Source organism: Mizuhopecten yessoensis, unplaced genomic scaffold (genome assembly GCF_002113885.1).
Source record: "Mizuhopecten yessoensis strain PY_sf001 unplaced genomic scaffold, ASM211388v2 scaffold4559, whole genome shotgun sequence".
In the NCBI taxonomy this organism is placed as follows: Eukaryota; Metazoa; Mollusca; class Bivalvia; order Pectinida; family Pectinidae; genus Mizuhopecten; species Mizuhopecten yessoensis.
In genome coordinates this window covers 243,564-265,580 of record NW_018405607.1, presented here as the reverse complement: position 1 = coordinate 265,580, position 22,017 = coordinate 243,564, and the positions used below count along the sequence as shown (strand labels likewise).

The following is a 22,017-nucleotide window of genomic DNA, read 5'->3' as shown; positions in this document are numbered from 1 at the left end:
TTGACAAAATTGTAAACATTTGTAATTTTAGTCCGCTTTCATTTATCGTGATCCGAACAGTTTAGTCGGTTGGACCAGAGTTGTTTATTTATTAAATAAGGTCGGACCTAGTTCTCTGTTGCTGTTTTCAAACGAGCCTTGACAAATCCTTGCAAGGCCTGCATAAACATTTGCAGGTCCGCCAGGATTTATACCAGAAAATGATACATTTAAAAATAAACAAACCTGCTGTTCTGCATAAACGGACAGGCCCTTAGTAAACTAGACTGAATGCATTGGAAGAACTCCATAGAAGGGCGAAAACACAAACCCACTCATCACCTTTACATGTACAACATGCAAGGTTGCACTTCAATCTTCACAAGAGTCTTAAAAGAGATGGGTTTTTTTCATTTCAGATGTTTTAGGTGGTTTTATTTTTTGTCACATGATTTAAATTTGAGACAAAAATTCATTACACATTTTTACCACAGAAGATTGAAGTTTTTAAAAAAGAATACATTCTGATACTAAAGTAACTTTAAATCTTAAAGCATAAAATTCAGCATACTTTTTTATCTGATGGGCGTGGTTTGTCCTCAGAAATGGTCGGGAGGAGCGGAGTGGTTTCCCCTGTCTCGTCTATCACATCATGTGGATGTGAAGCAGTTTTACCGATCCTGGAATGAAAGGTCAAAATCATATATGAAAGGACATCTTTAATACAATCATATGACACATGTATGTCAATTTGTTAATTTCTGATATGTTTTTAATCTATTATGTAACCTACCAATATAAAACATGACCTGATTATATATGTTTTGAATAAAACTAATCTAATTTTGATTCAATGTTAATCCCAAACATTTTGAAAAAAAAATACAACCAAAGATTAGTTATCACCTGATCATTTTCAATCTTCAATTTTTTTAATCTTTTAGAAATGTTCAGGAACTAAAATCTTTCCGTACTTTTGTCCTGTACAGGCGACAAGTAAATATGCTTCCTGGTTCCCGTTGTCGTGTATAGACAACAAAATAATATGTCGTCTCATCCCTGTTCAAGAGACTTTGGTGATCCCTGTCTTCCGATAGATGGTTGTAGCACAGGACTCTCAGGTAATCCAATTAATTATCGCCCAAACTTGAACCCATCAGTTTATAGAAAGATTTTGTAAAACAACATTGGTTGTATGGATTTCGGAGTGCAGTTGCAGTACAGAAAGAGCTAATTAATATCAACACCCCCTATATTTTATCTCTTCTTGTTATAATTTCAAAACTTACATTTCAATGATCGTATCTAATGGAAATTCAGCAGTACAGAAAGAGTTAATTAATATCAACACCCCCTATATTTTATCTGTTCTTGTTATAATTTCAAAACTTACATTTCAATGATCGTATCCAAAGGAACTTCAACACGAGTTGTTTCTGTCATTTCACCAGTTGCATCGTCAACATGTATGATCATTTCAGGCGCCATTTGTCCATCCACATTTGACCCATCATCTTTCACCTTTGCCCCCTCACCTATGACCTTTGGCCCTTCTGTTTCCTGTGTTGGTTTCACTGTGGTCGCAGTATCAGCCTTGTCTGATTTTCCGGCTTCTGTTGGAGTGTTTATGGGTGCAATTCTATCAGGTTCTGGGTCAGGGCCCAAGTCACGGACAATCAGGTGTAAAGTCCTTGAAAATTTGTCCGCAATCTGAGAAAGGAAAACACAAGTGTGATAGTTCTGTTTTTTAAAATGCTCATACTCATTACAAATTAAAAGTTGAACTTTTACAGTGTGCAAATTTGTTGAAAGCTTGATTGCATCAACAGTGTATGCGAAACCAACCAGTCAATCTAAAATCAGTCAATCAATTAACATATGGTATATCTTTCTCATGATTTATTATGATATACAAATGTATACAGGTACCAGGAAGTCTTAATATTAACACATGTAATAATTCTGGGCTAGACAATAAGGGAAGCCTGCTAGTCTGAGACTAGTGAAATCTCCTGCTGGACTATCTATATAGCTAGTGGTTCTAAAAACTGCTTGCACAATTGACGAGCCAAAATTTGGGATATTGCTCATCTTGTTGAATAATTATGAGTTTTTGGAATTTGTGCAACAGGACAGAAAACAAGAAGCCAAGGGCCACGTCGTTCTCTGTGTAAATGACTGAAGTGCTTGAAACTTTTGAATCCTGTTGTCAGGTCCGGGAAACAAGAGACCTTGCATCAATTCTGTTTTACATTTTAGCAATGACATATTTTTTCAAAACTAGAAATGTGTCTGTAAGACAAGGATGCCCCCTCCCGATTTGACCATCAATGCAAGGTCAAGGTCACCAAAACACCATGCAACCTGCTGCATTCAGGAAGGCGCCTGAGCATGTTTAGTTGCATGGCCGTATAGCTGTAGTACTTTTATAGTCCATAACTGACCAAAACGCAAAAACTTGCACTATCCATCGATCAATCCATACATATCAGAGGAAAACGCTCAATAATTTTATCACAAACAATTTAATAGTAACTACATGTAAATACATAAATATATATCCATGTTTTCCCCATCGGATCTTATTTACAGCGACTCACCCGACTGCATATACACACAGTGTAGTCAGGGTGCTACAAGCTGATGTTACATACTCACGCTGTGAATTGGTGTGTGTGCAATTTTTAGCATGTCACAATTCACATTTTAGTTCATAACAAGACTTAGTCAAGAGTACTAACTAACTTTAAATACAATTTTAACAAAATAGAACAACAATTGTATCAAACTTGAAACTTGAAATTCCAATATTCTCCCACAAATGCATAGTTATATCACTGATGTGATATTACAAACATAACTTCGACAGAATTTTAGATCCATGGCTATAAATAGCCCAGAGAAATAAAATGGAAACTACTAGCCAACTGACTGGAGATTTTGGGGCCCTAGGCCCTGAATATACCAAATGTATGCAGCTGCAATAAGCTTCTACTATGATCAGTCAACACATAAATCTAAGTACAGTATAAATGGGACAACTGGATAACAGCTGGTGGCCATGGTTGGAAAGTGGCCTGGTGGTGGCTGGATAGCTACAGTATATAGTGGGACAACTAGATTCATAAGATTATAGTGGTGACTGGATAGTGGGACAACTAGATAAGTTGTGGCTGGATAGTGGGACAACTAGACAAGTTGTGGCTGGATAGTGGGACAACTAGACAAGTTGTGACTGGATATAGTGGGACAACTAGATAAGTGGTGACTGGATATAGTGGGACAACTAGATAAGTGGTGACTGGATAGTGGGACAACTAGATTAATTAATAGCGTCTGAATAGTGGGACAACCGCATAAGTGGTGACTGGATATTGGGTCAACCTGATTAGTGGTGGCTAAAGAGTCACACAACTAGGTTATATTTGTATTAGTGAAGGCTGAATTAGGACAACAAGCTTAGTGGTTGCTGTATTAATAAAGTAAATCGTCAATGTGTGCTATGGAATTAAAATTAATTAAGCAAAGTTTAACTCAGAAACAAAACTCTTAAAAGAACTGGTTACAAATTAAATATATATATACCACTCAATATAATAAGTCTGGAATATCAAAATATATATATATATGCTATAAAAAACATTTCAAATGTATTCTTTATATAATTATGTATGGTGTAGTACATTTACTTCTGTGAATACCCCCATACAAAACAAAAAATTGTAGTGAAGTATTTTTTGTGGTTCTATAAATATACCAACCATAAAACCAAAATTACCTGGTCACAGTCAACTGATTCAGTACATAATATACTGCTTTACAAATAGAAATACCTCAATCTTCACTTAATCATGCATATCACATTTACACTGTCAAATTTTGTGGAAATCTTAATAAAAAAGTTAATTGACATACAGTTTATATTTTACACAAGGTTCACATACAATAAGGAAATATTTATGCTCCAATTCCGATGTGTTACTCAGTATTTACTTCCTGTCGGAAATTATTCATCAATATTTTGTATCAAATGACTGTTTTGCATATCCTTAAACCTTCATAAGGCAAAATAAAATGTTTGTTTCCTGTCTGAAAACAATTACGGTAGCTAGCTAGCTATATACAGTAATTATGTAAACAGTGCTTTCAGAAGATTAGGGTAGGTATATATTACCAGAAACAAACAATATTATTTATTTGGACAAGCATTATTTTATCATGTCATCCATCCACCTGTACTCAAATGATTCAACACTGCAACAAACTTACAGGAATTCTAGAACAAAGAATTTCGAATATATAATCATACAGCTTGGCCTTCTTACACTTTTTACAATACTTCTTGAATTTTATATTCATAACATTTTTTTTCAATTTATATGGAAGGGGATATATAAAGGACAACCATGTTCACATTTATAAAATCCAATTAAAAACATTGTTTTTATCATAAAATCCAATTCAAACTATGGAAGAAATAACTTTCAAATAATAAGTTTAATATAAACATACCTTTTTGTCTGATATAAACATCATATGAATTATGTTTTAAAATGAATTTGAACAGGTGTAACCTTTAAATGAAACAGTAATTATAATGGCTTAATCTCTTAAAAAAAAAAAAAAAATGGTCATACGTACAGCTACATGTAATAAATTCTCCCAAAACATATATGCATTGAACGTGAAAAGTGAAAGGTACAATAATTATCAATTTGCATAGATGTTTTTTCCGAATAAGAATCATAATTAATTAATGGGTTTAGCCAATACATCCATTGCACTAAACAACTTTAAAGGCCATGGTAACTGGCCATGGTATATATATATAATCAAAAGGAAATATTAATCCAAATGCTACTTCATAACGATATTATACATTGATAACTAATGTGAGTCTTTTCCTGTTACGTCATTTCCTCATTGAATTCTAATTTACTTCTAGAAAAATCATTTTGCTAGCTTTGTTTTTGGACAAAAAATGGATGAATTCAACAAAACGCTAGAGAACTATGTTGCACGTCTCTTGGTAATATATATCTTTAATTATCCATTTCATAGAACTATAACCATGATGGGTTACTTGGCAAAAATATTTTTACAAGGAAATTGAACATTGTGTCTAGATGGGAATGATGTCAATTAAAGTACATAGCTTTTATGCTGGGATGAAAAGTGATATCGCAACAACAAAGCCATGGATAATACAAATTTAGATAAATATCACCACAGGAAACACTGGATAATTCTCTAACAGGATGTCAAGTATTACCAAAATGGGGTTTTAAACATTTACTTAATAATAAAAAAAAAATCATAGAACCCAATGGGAAAATACATGACATAAGTCAATGTGTGATGACCTTAATGTTGGGGTTAAGATTTGAGGCATTTCAACTCATGATCAGAATTAACTTGTGTATTTGGTTTAAACTTTGTTTAAATATGCAAATTCCGATGCAAATATAGGCATTCATAAACAAAACCTTGCAGTAAATTCAGAAATATTTAAAACTTACACGAACTGCTTCCTCCAACTCCTCTTGACTGCAGAAGGCAACCTGAATAACATCAAAGGCAGTATATTAGGTAACTAGCTAAAAAGTGCTTTATTTTCCCAAAATGAAGAAACAATCTGGAATTTCTTCCCAATTTCAATAAAAAAGACTTCATTTTACCAAATCATGCAATGCAGGAATAAATTAAACTACTGTTTACTTTGTTGTAAACTACTGTTTAATTTGGGTTGAAAAATCACTGATAATGCAGTACATTTGTACTAGTGAAATACATGTATAACACAGAGTCTATTATGTTTCAATTGTTACGTATTGGTGTATAGGTGTGCAACAATTATTCCTTAAATATAATTAGGAAATTCATTTTTACCAAATAACTATTTCTATATACTGTAGTGATGAAAATTAATAAGGTATATTTTTATATAATATATAAGTATTACTTACGTAGTCTCCTTCAGGGTCAATGTAAAATATCTGTACATGCTCGCAGTCATACTGGGCCTTCAACTGGCAAGGAAAAGTACATGTGTTATTATTAATTATAATCATAACTAAATATAAAACATATATCATAAAATGTTGTTAAGTGTGATCATTTCATTAATTATATATATAATATGAACTATTTTTCACATTTGACATATGTCTGGAGCATCAGTGTGTTTACCCATGTACATTCATGTACAAATCTCTTGAGTCAGAATTCGAATAATGCAGTAAATATTTCATCAATTATTGTGAGAATCCAGTTAATTTTCAGCTGCAAAAATGAAAGCAGATGGTCAGATCTTCAAGTTATTGAGAACTATTCCATGTATGTTTAACGTTGCTGGGTGTGTATTAAGGTATAGGCCTCGAAGCAAAGCAACAGTCTGATAAATTGCATATATTAAAACAATTAATGTTGTATCTGTTACTGTATGTAGCAGTTGTGTTGGCTTACATGTATTAAGTTCACTACCAGTTTGCTTTCGAAATGTCTTTACATAAATTTATACCAGAAACAACGTCAGCATCAAAAGGAATATGGCTCATATAAAGCTGACTGGAATTTTAAAAGACTTATATTTAGCTGTATACAATGTATATATATGAGCAATACTAATAAATGTTATATTCCTGCAAATCCTGTGAACTATATTTGTTCAACCCTCTCCCTATTTGATACTGATCCATTCCTGGTATTAACCCAGGCAAGGACAAGTGAAACATCCAACGACTATTTCATCATGCTGTTTTAACTAGTCCTTTCGACTAGCTAGCTAGGTAAGGATAAGAGTTAATAGAACCAGATTGCAGGAATTTTCTTTTTCATTTTCACAAAATTGACTTAGTTTGATACATATGTTGTAATAAAAAATATATTTTATAACTGTACATGTAAAAAAACAGTTGTTTTTAACTATTATTGTCTCGGATCAACCCGAATGCCCATAAATTAACCCCACTATATAACGAGACGATGATTAACAAATATTAATTACGTCTAATTACTCATCCGAAATGCTTCTATTTTAGAAACCAATGGACAATTCAATGACTGGGAAATCTTTTGATACTTTTGTATAACACAATATGACCCCAGTGTTTTTGCCTGACATTCAAGTTGCATGGGGGTAAAATCAAATGTTAATCATGCATTCTGACCCCCTTACATTTACGGCAAGACTTATTTTGAGGGTCTCAGTCTATTTGAGATGGTAAAATACCCCATATGGAGCTTAACAGAAACCCTAGCACGAAAGTATACCCTTCCAAGATTTATCAAAACCACTTGCCTCCGTCAACCACAAATTGCCGTCTTAAGACATATATATATATAGCTAGCAGGCATTAAACCTTATTGTGTTGATATGAAGATAATGTAAGTATATATCAGTGGCGGATCCAGAGACCTATCTGGGGGGGGGGGGGTTCCAAATTTCCTGGGGGGGTTTCCATGTGGGAAAAAATTGAGGAAAATGGTGAAAATATATGATTTTTAAAGAAAATTCTCAGGGTGGGGGGGTTTCCTGAAGCCCAAAAAACCCCTCTGGATCCGCGACTGTATATGGAGTCAAACATTGGGGCAAATTAAATTGAATTTAAACTGAATCTTTAAATTTCATGTGTATATCATATTTATTGGGCAATATAAACTCATGCCTGTTAATAAGCCCACTCAGATCTATTATTGCAGTTTAATAGAAATGTCAACACTTTCTTTTTCATTGTCCTTTAATTAAGAAGCCCGTCTCTATATGGGCCTTTTAAGGGCTTTCAGTAGATCGGTACCCTTAAGAGTACATTTTCACCTCCCCAAAATTAGATATTATTTTGATATTTTAAAGAGATGTCTTGACCCTCTTAAGAAGGAAAAACTTTGCTGACTTCTCAAATTGCAAAATATAAATGCTTATAAGGTTCAACTGTAAGCCATATACATGTTGTGTGTTGGTCCCCCAGGCTTATTGCAGGATAAATCAAATATACTTAAGGTAATAAATATATATGTTGTATGTGTTCTAATTTTTACGATAAAATGTCACAGTACTTCGACAAATACATCTTTGTTGTATTATGTTTATAAATAGTTAACAAATTAAACATGTGGCAGCACCAGTTTTTTCATTTACTGAATTAGTTACTTAATAAATTTTGAGATGAATTTTTTATAAAAGAAAGGGGGAAATGGTCATAATTTAATTAATTTTAAAGGGAAAATGACCCATTATCCATTTATCAAATAAAATCAGCTTCTTTAATAAACCAACTCTAATGCCCTTTAAAATAGATACATGCAACTTGTTGCAACTCTGCTAAAATATAGAAGTAGAATCATTCGTTAAGTTTCAAAGGAATATAAGTTTATAGGGTCTGCATGGTCACAGATGAATTAATGTGCTGAATAAAATATACCACAATTTGACAATTGGAAGGACAGAGTTTTCTTTTATGTGCCATGATGTGTGCAAAGCTGAAGGATTTCATATTTATACACTTTTCAATGTAACCAGCTTTTGGGTAATTCTTTCTTTATATTGATTCCAAGAATAATGGCCAGTCAGCATATTTAACTGTTCTTATGCAAGACATAAGCGATAATAAGCCGTCTCGATGTAATATTAGGGTTTACATCATGGCTATGACCTTTAAACCTATGAATACTCACTGGGCATGCTTTATAGCTAAAGCTGGATATTATGTCATGATAAAAGTTCTCAATTCACGGTCAACATCAAAATATCGATTTACTTTGGACACATCATCGTAATAAACAGGATGACAGTGCATAACAATTGCTTAAAGTTGACTTAATTATATCTAAAAGGTCTTCATTCGGTAAAATTCGATATACATAACTGTTGAAAAAACTGTATTCATTTCCGTTCTTACCATTGCTTCTAGGTCCATCCATTTTGTTTGTGGTGGCAGACAGAATATTTCGGGGTCTATGGTTTCTCCTTCAAATTTAACGTTGAACACAATATCTTCCATGTTATGAACTGTAAGTCGAGTCACTCTGACTACTAAGAATGAATTGACATTGGTAAAACGTGTGGTTGGTTCCTAAAATAGCGCTGATTTTAACGAAATTTCACGTCATATGGGTATGAGTTTCCAGTTGTTGACAAAATGACCTCATCACCCTCACCAAAACAATGGCACGTGACCTTTTAAATGTAGTTCTGCACATTTTGATAAATAATGCAAAGAAACCCGAAAGTTTACGCATAAGAACAATTTAGCACTCCATTAATACACATTTGTAGTCAAATTTTATTTTAATATATTCCAACTAAGCTAGGATAATACTGTTATAATTTTATATGCGTATGAATATATAACTAATAACAAGGTCGTGTTGATATTTAGACATTACGTTATCGGAAGTAGAATGACGAAATTATTGCAAATTCGAACACCGTTAGGGGTTTTAAAATTTCATATAAGATATTGAGATGAATCATTAGTGAATTGATGAATGATGTGTTACTACATTTCGACGTGATTTTAAAACATTGAAGAGTATGAAATGACACCAAGGGCAAGGGTTAACGAATATCCTCCCGGAAGTTAAAGGTAAGTTATACCGAAAGTGAAAGTAATTCTGCCTCCTATGGTTTCGTAGTTTTTTCTTTTTCTATCAATCCGGTTCAACAACTAAGCCCACTGAAGGATGCCTATTATTCAACCCACTGATAAATTATATTCAAATACCACAATTAAAGATCGGAATTTAAAAGTACCTAGTTTGGATATATTGAAATTGTACCGTGTATACTGTACCTCTTCTTCTTCCAATTAAAGTTCAGGCCCTTTAAGATATTCTTGCACTGGTTCATGTAAGACAGTAAAAAAGCATCTGCTCGAGTATGTACATGTGATCAGTCAAAAACACTCTCTGCCTTAAGATGGTTCCATGACCTCACCGCAGATGGGAAGAATGAGTGCTCGGGTACTCTGGTCAGCACACGCACCTGCGGTTGGATGAATCGCTGTTGGTGTGCTCTGGTTCGTGATGTTGTGGACTCTCGGAGGTTAAGGGATTCTGCGCTGATGTCAATGTCAGGCCATTATTATTTATTTCAGAATGATCTTAAACAGCATGGCTTAAATTTCTGGGCCTCTAAGATATGACCTTCCTTCCTTGAGGGAGCACCATCCGAGGACCTGGAGCATGGCAGTGATGCTACTGTACGGGTCAAAGTCGCCCAACGTGTAACGAGCATCCCTGGGCTGTATCCTCTCCAGCTTGTCAGTGTTGGCTTGGGGATATGGGTTCCAACTGATCCATATCCGACAATACAGGTCGTACCAGTGTGGTGAAGCAGGTTCTGCCTTACGGTCGGTGGGAGACTTCTTCAGGTTGTTCTGGATGAAGGCGTTGGTGGAATTAGCCTTCTTGCATATGGTGTCAATATGCTTGTTCCTTGAGAGATTATGCTGGATGGTGACACCAAGGTATTTAGCTGAGGTTTAAACATTCTGGAGAGCCTGACCATGGATGGTGTAGGTCAACTTCAGTGGGTTCCTCTTGTTGGTGATCGAGATGACCTCACACTTGTTGGGGTTAAAACTCATCAACCAGTCATCCTTCCTCTTCTGTTGTCTGTTGAGGTTGTTCTGTAACTCTAGCTGCATCTCTAGATGATGTGATTACCCTATAAAGGAGGCAGTCGTTGGAGAACATTCAGGGTGTAGAAGTGACACAGGTAATTGATATACACCAGGAAAAGGAGCGGTCCTTATAGGGGGCATGCCTGATGTGACAGGTGAAGTGTCTTACTGTTGACCTTCAAGAACAACCTTCTGGGATCTGCCTGTCAAGAAGCTCTCGACCAACGAGAGGGTGTTCCCTCATATCCCGTAGTGGTTGGGCTTAACGAGCAGCCTCAGGTGGCAAACTTGATTGCACGTCTTTGAAAAATCAAGTAGCACTGCATCGATCTCTGCTCCTTTGTTTAGGCTCCTGGCAACGTGGTCTACGGTGATGAGAAGTTGGCTCTCACATGAGCCGCCCCTCCTGAATCCATGTTGGTAGTCGGACAACAAACCATGGCTCTGTTAGTGGTTGATCGCGCTGGTGGGAACAATGTGTACCAGTAGTTTGTTGCAAGTTAACCTGGGCTATAAATAGTGTTGTCTTCGGGGGGAAAAAATTAAACACTTGAAAAAGGAGGGAGAAATGTAGTGGAAGTGGACTAGTTGGGCCAATTATTGGCGCCCATGAGGCCATTAGGTAGCTTAATGGGTAGAGCTTCCGTCTAAAATGGGGAGGGTCACCGGTTCTAATCCTGAACTGACTGAATTTTTCACTCCATGCTAGAGTATTATTGATTATGTCATCAATATATTACAACCCAATATATATATTTTCGCCGCGGTTTAACTTTCACCTTTTTCATCCTTCGGGAATTTACCATGACATTGAAAATAGGTACACAACTTACCATATATAGGTACATGTATTACATGTTAAGGGCAAAATTAAAACTTAGTGAAAATGGGTTCTACTGATGAAGGGACGAGAGTTTTAGCTATTTCTTTTTTTTTCCCTTTTTAGGTTGAAAACAGAAATGGCAGGCAACACCAGCTACCCTGATAGTAGAAATATTCCTTTGACTTTGACGGCAAAGTATGCCTCATCGTGGGGAACATGGGAAGGAATACGCGAACTTGTCCAGAACTGGCATGATGGGATATATGGTTCCATTAGCCAGAGAGGAATTTCCTTGATTTCTGAATATGAGATTGTTTTTTGTGAGGTACGTAATTAGCTTCAATCTTTCAGTCTCAACAGAAATCAAAATATTTAGAAAAGCCTGAAACACAAACAGCAACTGTCATTGTCAATGCTCCTCGACTTCGTGGTAAACTTGGGCTAATAAGATAAAGTTTTATTGAGCATAATATATTTCTTGACAATTAATGGTGTAATTTTTTTCCAGGAACAAAACAGCAATAGTTTGTTCTTCATACATCTGATGTGTTATTCCCAACACACAGTAGGGAGATTAAATTGTTTGACAGATTTTCATTACATGTCTTCTTTGACCAAAATCAGAATAATTCATTTTTTGACGTAAAGCAACCTTTAGAAAGTTTGCAGCGATATTGCTGCAATATTGCCAAAATATTGCGGCACACAAAATCTGTTTGCAAGAACAGTTGTTTCCAAAAGTGCACAGAATATCGGTGCTAGCGGTGACATTCTGGTGGTATTCTAGCTTGCACACTTTTCATATCACCAGAATATCAACAGAAGTGCAGCACAGATTAGGAATTCCCAGTATCCTCTGTTACTTGTCTAAATGTAGTTGACCTCCAAATTCAAAAATTACAAAATGAAAAGTTGGTTGAAAGAGAGATTTTGATCTTACTTGGATAAAGAGATATATTTTTTTATTCACATAAGGTAATGTAGAAAGGTTTTATACCAGGTATATGTTTTTTTATAATCCATGGTCAAAAAACATAAAATCTTGAATGAACTGTAGTGTTAATATATATTATGACATGTTCATGTATGTAATTACCATTGATCCAATGTTTTTTAAGTAAACAGAAGAAAATTACTAATTGGTGTTAAAATAAATTTTCAAAAAACTTGAGAATTTCAAATATTACAACCGATTGTAGGGAGATTATGATTATTTATGGGGAGTTTCAGTTTTTCAAGGTTAAAGATAAAAGGTGACTCCCTACAAAATAAGGTGACATCACATGTATAGTCCCTTCTTAGAGAATTTAAAAATTTCACTTCATAAAGAAAATTCAAACCTTTGATTATCTGTTTATTTCAGGAAGGAAGCAGTAACAGATTCAAAGCCTGCCTCGTGATATCTGACACAAAAGAAGAAATACTTCTGGGTCGATTAATATACAACCAATTAGAAAGCAAGCTGACCCTCATCAACAGCTTTACCCAACTTCATAAGAAAATCCTGTTGCTAGGATACAGCGGCAAATCATCTAGTAAAGAAATCATTGGGCAATTTGGAGAAGGGTTAAAGGTCGGAGCGCTAGCATTGGTCAGGAATGGGCATCTTGTTACCATGGAAACATGCAAGGATCAATGGAAGTTTGATTTGAAATATAATGAAGAATTCGGAGAAAAAGTTTTGACAGTTGTTGTAACAGGTAGGATCTTTTATAAGGGAAATAATATATACAGGATTCCAGGTCTTTAATACATGTATCAGGTCATTATGGAAGATTGATATTTTAAACTTGGTTTATTTTACATCAATTATGAAAAAAGTTCTATCAATGTATATTTATATATTATCACAATAGTTGGCCAGGATGGAAAGGGTTTTAATGTGGGAGGAAACCAGAGTACCTGAAGAAAACCCAAGTGGTCAGGCAGGTGACCCAATACCTTTTCACATTGATCTGATTGGTGAATCAAACCCTGACTGCCTTATGGTAAAAAACAACATACACTATCAGCTGTGCCACTCGACCAAAACATTTATATACGTTATGCAATATAGCATGTTGTGAAAGCATCAGTTCCATTGTTTAAAAAAGATATGTCTCACTTCTTACGTACAACTTCACTAATGTTTGGTAATAGTTGTAATGCTTAATACTGAAGTTCAAAAGAAATAAGAATGGAACGCTGGGTGCAGCAACCAAAGTTCAAAGGTCAAAGGTCACAGATTACTTCTGAAAGATCGATATCTCTCAGGTTATAAATTTGCGACAATTACCGTCAACAGTATTAGTAAAACTAAAGAAATCTGGGAGGGTTTAAGGTTAAATTCAGACAGTTTGCAGTTCTTCAATAACAATATTTTTAGAGAAACATATATAACTGTTTCTTGTATTTTCACCTGCCTTAAGCTGTAGGGCTAATCTATTTTAGTTTGGGTTTTATGTTCAAAATTAACTGAACAATGTGAAAAGAGATGAATTATGCATACTGATAAGAAGTTTCAAGTAATATTCTTACTTATTTACCAACAATTTGTTCACGTTTTAGAAAAGCAGAAAAAGAAATTAAATGTAATTGGGTATTGGACAAATATTTTCTTCCAGAGAGAATTACAAGTGAAGGACTAGATAGAATAGGTGAACAAAAAAATGGAAAGTAAGTATATAAAAAAAGTCAAATATGAAAACAAAGACTATAGAAAAAGATTGTGAAACCAACGAAAAATAATGAAAGAAAATTCATATTATATACCTTGTATATAAGATTCAAGATGATAGATAAAATCACATTTGCTGTTATTGTAAAATTACAGTTTTAGATTCTACATTTAATTTAACTCAAGTATGCATAAAATGTATGTTTATTGATGTTATTATCAATTATATTTTAATGTTCAATTATTGAATCTAAATGATTTAAGCATATTGTCCAGACAATATTAAATGGAAAATATCTTCAACACCCATAAAATCCAAAATGTTAAAAAGATTTTTTTTTTTAAATCTAAACATACGTTGTCAAGAACCAATTTAGATTGATGACATTCCCAATTTTGATATTTTTTTCACACACAAATTACACATTGTGAAGGCCCTGGTTGGCCCAGCGTTATAACTTGTGATGATAGGTATATTTTGTTTCAGTGTACAACCATCTGATACATGTACTACTATCACTGGAGTTGATGACTGGAAAACTTATGTAAGTATATGTACCTGTTGAACCTGTTGAATATCTACTAGGATAGAATTTAGGAGTTTTATTAATTCTACAATTATAATCATTGTATTCCAAAGTGGTCTGTATATGTGGTAATTTGTACAGTGAAAACTGTATAATTTAATTTCGGCTATTCCACGAAGGATAGACTTTTTCAGATTATATATTGTATAACCTAAAAACAAATAGATGATGGTGTCATATACCACACTATTTGACATAGTATTAATTTGTAATTCTAACTTCTGAGGGTTATTGGGAGAAAGCCGACATGTTCAGGCAGGTGAACCCATGCCTTTTCAAGTCCAATCTGGGAATATCACCCCAGCCGCCTTGGTGAAAGGCGAGTATATATATGTTATCCACTTGGCCACCCGACCACCCTGTCATTTTGTTGGATTGAGAGTTTCATATCAGAATATGTAGGGGTCAGATTTGGCAGGTTCCACTCTATTTTGCTATTTTTTTAATGTTACCAGCTTTCCTTTTTTTCAAAGCTAAAAACTGATTATTTGAATATTTTGTTTCCTTATTGATTTATTTGCAGCTTGCCAGATTCCTATTTCTTCAACCGCCAGTAGAAAGTGTGAAAACTCAACTTGGTATGTCAAAATGGTAATCTGAAATCTAACTAGAACAAATTGTACATTTAAAACTCATTTAATTACTCATTTTTGGTCCTAATTTGATGTTAATTGAATACACAATGGCAATAGCTTTTTATAAATCAAGTTTAAACAAAAGTAAGTAATCAAACCACCTCTATCAAAAGATTTTCCATGTAATTATAAAAAAAATGAAATCCTAATTAATTGTCTTCACAATATCCAATTATTTTTTCATGTTGGAGATTTATATACAAGATCTGAAATTGATCTTAGAATATATTCAGAGTTTGAAAAACACTTTATCTAATATGGATTTAAGCTGAGGTGTATATGTGGTTTTATAGACCTTAGAAAGATCATAACAAATTCAGGATTGATTGAACTTTTCAGTTAAAAAATGTATTAGTTGTGTAAAAAGAACTTTTCATAATTGCAATTGAAGTGATGTCATACAGAAAATATCCGACTGCTGCTTCTTAAAATAGTAACATTCAGTCATTATAGTGAAATATTTTATTACACCTCTTTTTTACTTCATCCTCATTGGTTGAAGCAAATCATGTGGAGTTTGGAGATTTTTGATATTTACTGGGTGTTATTATTTTTAGTAACAGAAAGTTAATATTCTCTTAATGATGCCAATTCAATTGTAATATCACAATGCTCTCTGCCAAATGCAGTACTGCTCTCCTCACAGTTCTCATTCTTTCCATTTTGTTTAATGATTATGCGAAAAGGCAGAATTTTGTATTTAATATGAAAATTAAAGACTTTTATTTCAGTGAAGATGTGGTCATATGGATCTGAAAAGTTATATTGACCGTGACTTTATCTTGGTTAGTATTGCTTTCTCAGGTTAATATAACCACATATTGACCTCAGCAATATTTCAAATCAATAAATATGGACCCACATATGACCAGGGTTAATGTAACTTTTCCTGGTCCACATAACCACCATTTCTGCTTGCCAAGGGTTACGATCTGGTACGATCTACCTGCTCTTCACTAAGTGGAGAGTAGTTAGACCGGATTGTACCGGATCGTAACCTTTGGCTAGCGAAGATGCATAACCACATTCACTTCTGAAAAAGTCCATAATCGATAAATACATTATCACATCTTGGCCAATCATAGTTCAGGAAGTGCAGACCTTATCTAATATTAGAAGTCACAGTCTGTAATGATGGGCATTAATGTTACCAGGTAGTTTGCTGTTGGATGAGAGTCTAGCGGGACAGATGTATGTCAAAGGATTGTGGGTATCTGACCTCAGTCAGGAAGACCTGGCAGCCGGCGTTGATTTCACTTCCCTCCAACTGGATCGTGATAGAAACGCTGTCCCAAAACCGAGTGAAATCGACCACATGGTAATTCTAGTTTGATGTAAAATGGTGTTTTATATAAAGAAAAGGGAAACAGAAATGAAAGCTACAGTACATACAATGTACAACTGCAAAAAATAACCAAAACAATAGTTGTTATTTCATTCCAATTGCTCCTGACAATATTTTTGGCTTACCGTATTTATCATGCACTTAGCCCAGGGGGCTAACACATACAGTAATCTCTTGACTGAAAGTAGGAGGATGGGCTTATTACAGGGCATTGAAAAAGCTTTTGTTGGTATTTCTTCCTTAATGCAATAAATGTCCGTCAACAATTTCTTTAAATAACTTTTCTTCTTAACCACTGATTGGAATTTAACTAAATTTGACTGGAAGCATCCCTAGGATTCAAAATTGTACAAATGGTGTGGCTGACCCCCCAGGGGGCTGTGGGGTGGGGCAAAAGGGGGGCAATTTGGCTATATTGCTTTAAGCGACTTCTCTGGAACTAAGAGATGGATATCAACCATATTTGACTGGAAGCATCCCTAGGTGGGAGAAATTCAAAATTGTACAAATGGTTGGGCTGACCCCCCAGGGGGCTGAGGGGCGGGGCCAAAAGGGGGCAATTTGGCTTTATTGTTACAAACGACTTCTTCAATAGAACTATGTACTGGATACCAATCATATTTAATCAAAAGCATTCATGGGATGCAGGGATTCAAAAATGTACAAATGGTGGGGCTGACCCCCCAGGGGGCTGAGGGGCGGGGCCAAAAAGGGTTATTTGACTATATTGCTTTAAGCGACTTCTTCTCTGGAACTAAGAGATGGATATCAACCATATTTGACTGGAAGCATCCCTAGGTGGGAGAAATTCAAAATTGTACAAATGGTTGGGCTGACCCCCAGGGGGCTGAGGGGCGGGGCCAAAAGGGGGCAATTTGGCTATATTGTTACAAACGACTTCTTCTATAGAACTATGTACTGGATATCAATCATATTTAATCAAAAGCTTTCATGGGATTCAGGGATTCAAAATTGTACAAATGGTGGGGCTGACCCCCCAGGGGGCTGAGGGGCGGGGCCAAAAAGGGTTATTTGACTATATTGCTTTAAGCGACTTCTTCTCTCGAACTAAGAGATGGATATCAACCAAATTTGACTGGAAGCATCCCTAGGTGGTGGGGATTCGAAATTTGTACAAATAGTGGGGCTGACCCCCCAGGGGGCTGAGGGCGGGGCCAAAAGGTGGCAATTTGGCTATATTGCTATAAACAACTTCTTCTGTAGAACTATGCCATGGATATCAATCATATTTAGTCGAAAGCATTCATGGGAGGCAGGGATTCAAAATTGTACAAATGGTGTGGCTGACCCCCCGGGCTAAGGGGTGGGGCCAAAAAAAATTTATTACTTGGATATGGTTGAGATCCCCACCATATAACCATATATACAATTGCTGAGTATAAAGAAAAGAATGCACATTTGCTTCTAGGATGTCCCTAGGGTCTGGCCCCACCCTTGGAGACATAGTCCCTGGGCCATAACTTTAAAACAGTTGAGATCCCCACCCCAAAACTATATATACAAATGCTGGGCATAAAGAGACGAATGTAGTCATGATATTAGAAATTAGACCCTGGGGTTTGACCGAACCCCTAGGGACCTAGTTTCTTAGTCACAGCTTGGAAACAGTTGAGCTCCCCACCCTATAACCATATATACAATTGCTGAGTATAAAGAGATGAATGCACATATGCTTCCAGGATGGCCTTGGGGACTGCCCCACCCTTGGAGATTTAACCCCTGGATCATAACTTTGAAATGGTTAAGATCCCCACCCCAAAACTATATATACAATTGTTGGGCATAAAGAGATGAATGCAGCCATGATATTATAATTGACCCCAGGGTCTGCCACACCCTTGCAGACTTAACCCCTGGATCATAACTCTGAAACGGTTGAGATCCCCACCCCAAAACTATATATACAAATGCTGGGGAAAAGGGACAAATGCAGTCATGATATTATAATTGATCCTGGGGTCTGGCCACAACCGTAGGGACCTAGTTTCTGAGTCACAGTTTGGAAACAGTTGAGATCCCCACCCCATAACCATACAAAAAATTGCTGGGCATGAAAAATCTTATACAGATATGCTACAAGGATTGGCCTTGGGGTCTGGCATATTCCCTTGGATCAATTTTGGAGAATATTTTGCCATGATTGCTTAGATATCCAGGTGAGCGATACGTATACAGGCCCTCTGGGCCTCTTGCTAGTTATATAAAGTTTAAAAAAACATATTTTCCTAGATTTCTAAGAACTTGTAGATGTTGTATGATTTAGAGGTTGTTTATATGATCCTTATGTTGTTTATGTCGGATTCAGATGAGTGGAATTTGGATCAAAGCTATAGAGAGACGACCAGACCTTGTCAATAGATACTTTCATTTGCTGAAATCTGAGTAAGTTATTATGTTATTAATTTGCAATGGATTACAGAAATTTGTCTCAGTGGAGAGTCGCTACAAATTAACAAAGATCTGCCTCAGTGGGCAGGATGCTGCCCCTGATGGTGGAGAGTCGCTACAAATTACCAAAGATCTGCCTCAGTGGGCAGGATGCTTTCCCTGATGGTGGAGAGTCGCTACAAATTACCAAAGATCTGCCTCAGTGGGCAGGAAGCTGTCCCTGATGGTGGAGAGTCGCCACAAATTAACAAAGATCTGCCTCAGTGGGCAGGATGCTTTCCCTGATGGTGGAGAGTCGCTACAAATTAACAAAGACCTGGCTCAGTGGGCAGGATGCTGTCCCTGATGGTTGAGAGTCGCTACAAATTAACAAAGATCTGCCTCAGTGGTCAGGATGCTGTCCCTGATGGTGGAGAGTCGCCACAAATTAACAAAGATCTGCCTCAGTGGGCATGATGCTGTCCCTGATGGTGGAGAGTCGCCACAAATTAACAAAGATCTGCCTCAGTTGTTGGATTTGCCTGAAACACCTAGATTAAACTAATATTACTTTAACGATATGAGAGCTCAATTTAGCTTGTTCAAACTTGCCAACTCTCCCTATTTAGGAGAGAGATTCCCGATTGTGGACCCTTGAGTTTAGTATTTTCAACCAGTGAAATTGCTAAGCTTTTCCTGTATTCTAAGATCTAATAATTTCATCTGAAAGAACAACTCAAAAGATGCCATTTAAATGTATTATTTTGTCTCAAAGGGGTAATATACACATTCTTTTTCTGTTTTAATTTTGAGCTTGCAGACTCTCCCCCATAGAATTTCAAAAAGTTGGCAAGTATGCTTGTTAATCTCATTAGTCTAGCCCATGCTCATGCTGTTGGCTCAGTGGAGACAGGTTTTGCCCTGTAGCATTGAAAATTATCCAATGTTTTGGGAGAAAAATGTGATGATGGAAAATGAGTATGATAGTCTGATCAGTGACAAGAGATTTCCATGTCAAAACGAGAGAAATAGATGATGGTCAGATGTGTAACAAACTCAAGTGACTTCTTTTGCAAAACCATCAAGATACTAAATGTCATAATATTTGTTCCGAAGTTTGCTTACCGGTGCATGAGGGGCTATTAGATATACTAAACTGAACAACCTTGACCTACTCAAAAGGTCACAGAGTTGAATTATGTAAGATAAAATAAACAAGGTGAACAGCTTATGACCATTTTGTCTCATTTGTATGCTTATTGCAAATTTCAATATCAAGGTGAGGATTATTTTTTTGTATTTTGTAGACGATACAGAGATGTCCGCCATGCTGCTGAGTACAGTACAGAAGATTTTGCTAAATCGATTGCGTCTGTTTTTCTGAAGTAATTATCCATTTCCCACTTCTATTAGCTCAGAATCTGTCTAGCACAGCAAATTACCTCTAAATGTACAGAATTTAGCTTGTGTTAAAGGGAGGGAGTTCACAGGCCAAATTGATCTGAACAAGAACATATTCTGACATGTAATGTAGCTAAGAATGTCACCTTTATGTCAGTAATGTAATTTAGTTTTTAACTCAGAATATGGCCTCTAAATATATGTAATGCAACTTAGAATGTCAACTTTAAAAGTTTAGCTCAGAATATCACCCTTCAGGATATGTAATGTAGGTCAGAGGTCACCTTTATGTAGATAAGTAGTACTTATGTAATTTATCTCGGAACATAACCCAAAATATTACTTCAAAGTATATGGGCAAAGAAGTAATAACGACAGTTTGTACAAAGAAATTTGTCCAATTTTTAGGGCGATCTGTCCCTATCAAAACAGGAACATGAAAACTACATATCACAACATATAACAGAGATAAACAGTCAAAAATAAAAGTTACTTGTACAAAATATGCTGTTGTGATTGCATACCTCCTCTGTTAGCTTGTAAAGGAAGGTAACAATTAATTTATAACCTTGAATACATGAGGTCAAGTGAATTAATTCTAAAAATCTGAATAACTGCAGTGAGAAAAATCATATGTAGTAGTTTGTGTAAACACGGCATGAAATCAAATTTGAATACACTTTAAAGTATATGTAATATAGCTCAGAATGTCACATCTATGGTTCTACAGTAATTATATCTTATGATATATTTCCGATGAATCAATATCTCCATAATTTCTCTATGAATATAAATATTTTTCCTACATAAATACAGTACATACTGTGGAGATAACCTTTAATCTCCCCCATTCTTCCTGTGTTCACATAATGTTTATACGCGGAATCTTTTTAATGATCAATCTTCAAATTTTTCAGAAATACAAAACGTACATTTGTAATGCATGCTGAAGATAAATTTTCATTGCTGGTTTTACATTCTATCAAACTTAAGGTTAATATGACCTTTTGTTTCCCCTTTGACCTTGTTTTGACCTTTGACCTTGACTAACCCTTTGACCTTGACCCGTGGTTGTTTGTTTTGATTTACAGTGAGTTTGGTGACCATGCCTTCCCCTTGTTAAATAGTAGCTCAGCTGAAGACATGGCCTCTGTCAGTGAAGAACTCCGCCTGATGGTAATAAAATGTTGGATTTGCCTGTGAAAGCAGTTCTATACTTATATTTACCCTTTTTGGAATTTGTTCATCTCATAGAAAATTTAATAACACTTATTATTATTCAGCATTTAGCTCCAATAATGTGTGTATCGTGTATGCTTGTTCAATTAATAGAACAGCCACCGCCCAGGGAGGGTCAGTGGTATCTAATGCACAGTTATGACATCATAATAAGGATGTCAACAATTGGTCCATATACCCGGTAGGTATATAGGGTTATATAGTGGCAATGCCATACGATGGTAAATATTTTGTTTTTAACAACGCTTTCTCTTAACTGTGCTTGGGTAACAGTGAAATTGGAACCATATTAGACTATAAACACAAAACTTAATAATCATAAAATCTTCCATTTTGAAAGAT

General features: G+C 35.5%; 2 protein-coding genes across 4 annotated transcripts in view; one reads left to right on the top strand and one right to left on the bottom strand.

Moving 5' to 3' along the window:
• LOC110449314 (next to BRCA1 gene 1 protein-like) overlaps positions 1 to 9,138 on the bottom strand; it is a 31,804-nt gene extending 22,666 nt beyond the window's left edge. The window contains exons 1-5 of the mRNA XM_021496085.1: positions 8,877 to 9,138; positions 5,946 to 6,008; positions 5,499 to 5,540; positions 1,373 to 1,689; positions 551 to 659 (exon numbers count right to left, since the gene is read on the bottom strand). Of these exons, the coding sequence (XP_021351760.1) occupies positions 551 to 659; positions 1,373 to 1,689; positions 5,499 to 5,540; positions 5,946 to 6,008; positions 8,877 to 8,978 (633 nt within the window). The 5' untranslated portion in view covers positions 8,979 to 9,138. The remainder of the gene's footprint in view (positions 1 to 550; positions 660 to 1,372; positions 1,690 to 5,498; positions 5,541 to 5,945; positions 6,009 to 8,876) is intronic.
• A 196-nt stretch (positions 9,139 to 9,334) lies between these two features.
• Positions 9,335 to 22,017, top strand: part of LOC110449313 — a 46,582-nt gene continuing 33,899 nt past the window's right edge. For all 3 annotated transcript variants that reach the window (XR_002462838.1, XM_021496084.1, XM_021496083.1), the window contains exons 1-10: positions 9,335 to 9,563; positions 11,548 to 11,749; positions 12,788 to 13,124; positions 14,028 to 14,079; positions 14,568 to 14,625; positions 15,191 to 15,245; positions 16,457 to 16,620; positions 18,974 to 19,050; positions 20,343 to 20,420; positions 21,528 to 21,612. Coding sequence is in view for 2 of the 3 variants with exons in the window: in XM_021496084.1 (XP_021351759.1) it covers positions 11,561 to 11,749; positions 12,788 to 13,124; positions 14,028 to 14,079; positions 14,568 to 14,625; positions 15,191 to 15,245; positions 16,457 to 16,620; positions 18,974 to 19,050; positions 20,343 to 20,420; positions 21,528 to 21,612 (1,095 nt within the window). In the remaining variant the exon portion in view is untranslated. The remainder of the gene's footprint in view (positions 9,564 to 11,547; positions 11,750 to 12,787; positions 13,125 to 14,027; positions 14,080 to 14,567; positions 14,626 to 15,190; positions 15,246 to 16,456; positions 16,621 to 18,973; positions 19,051 to 20,342; positions 20,421 to 21,527; positions 21,613 to 22,017) is intronic.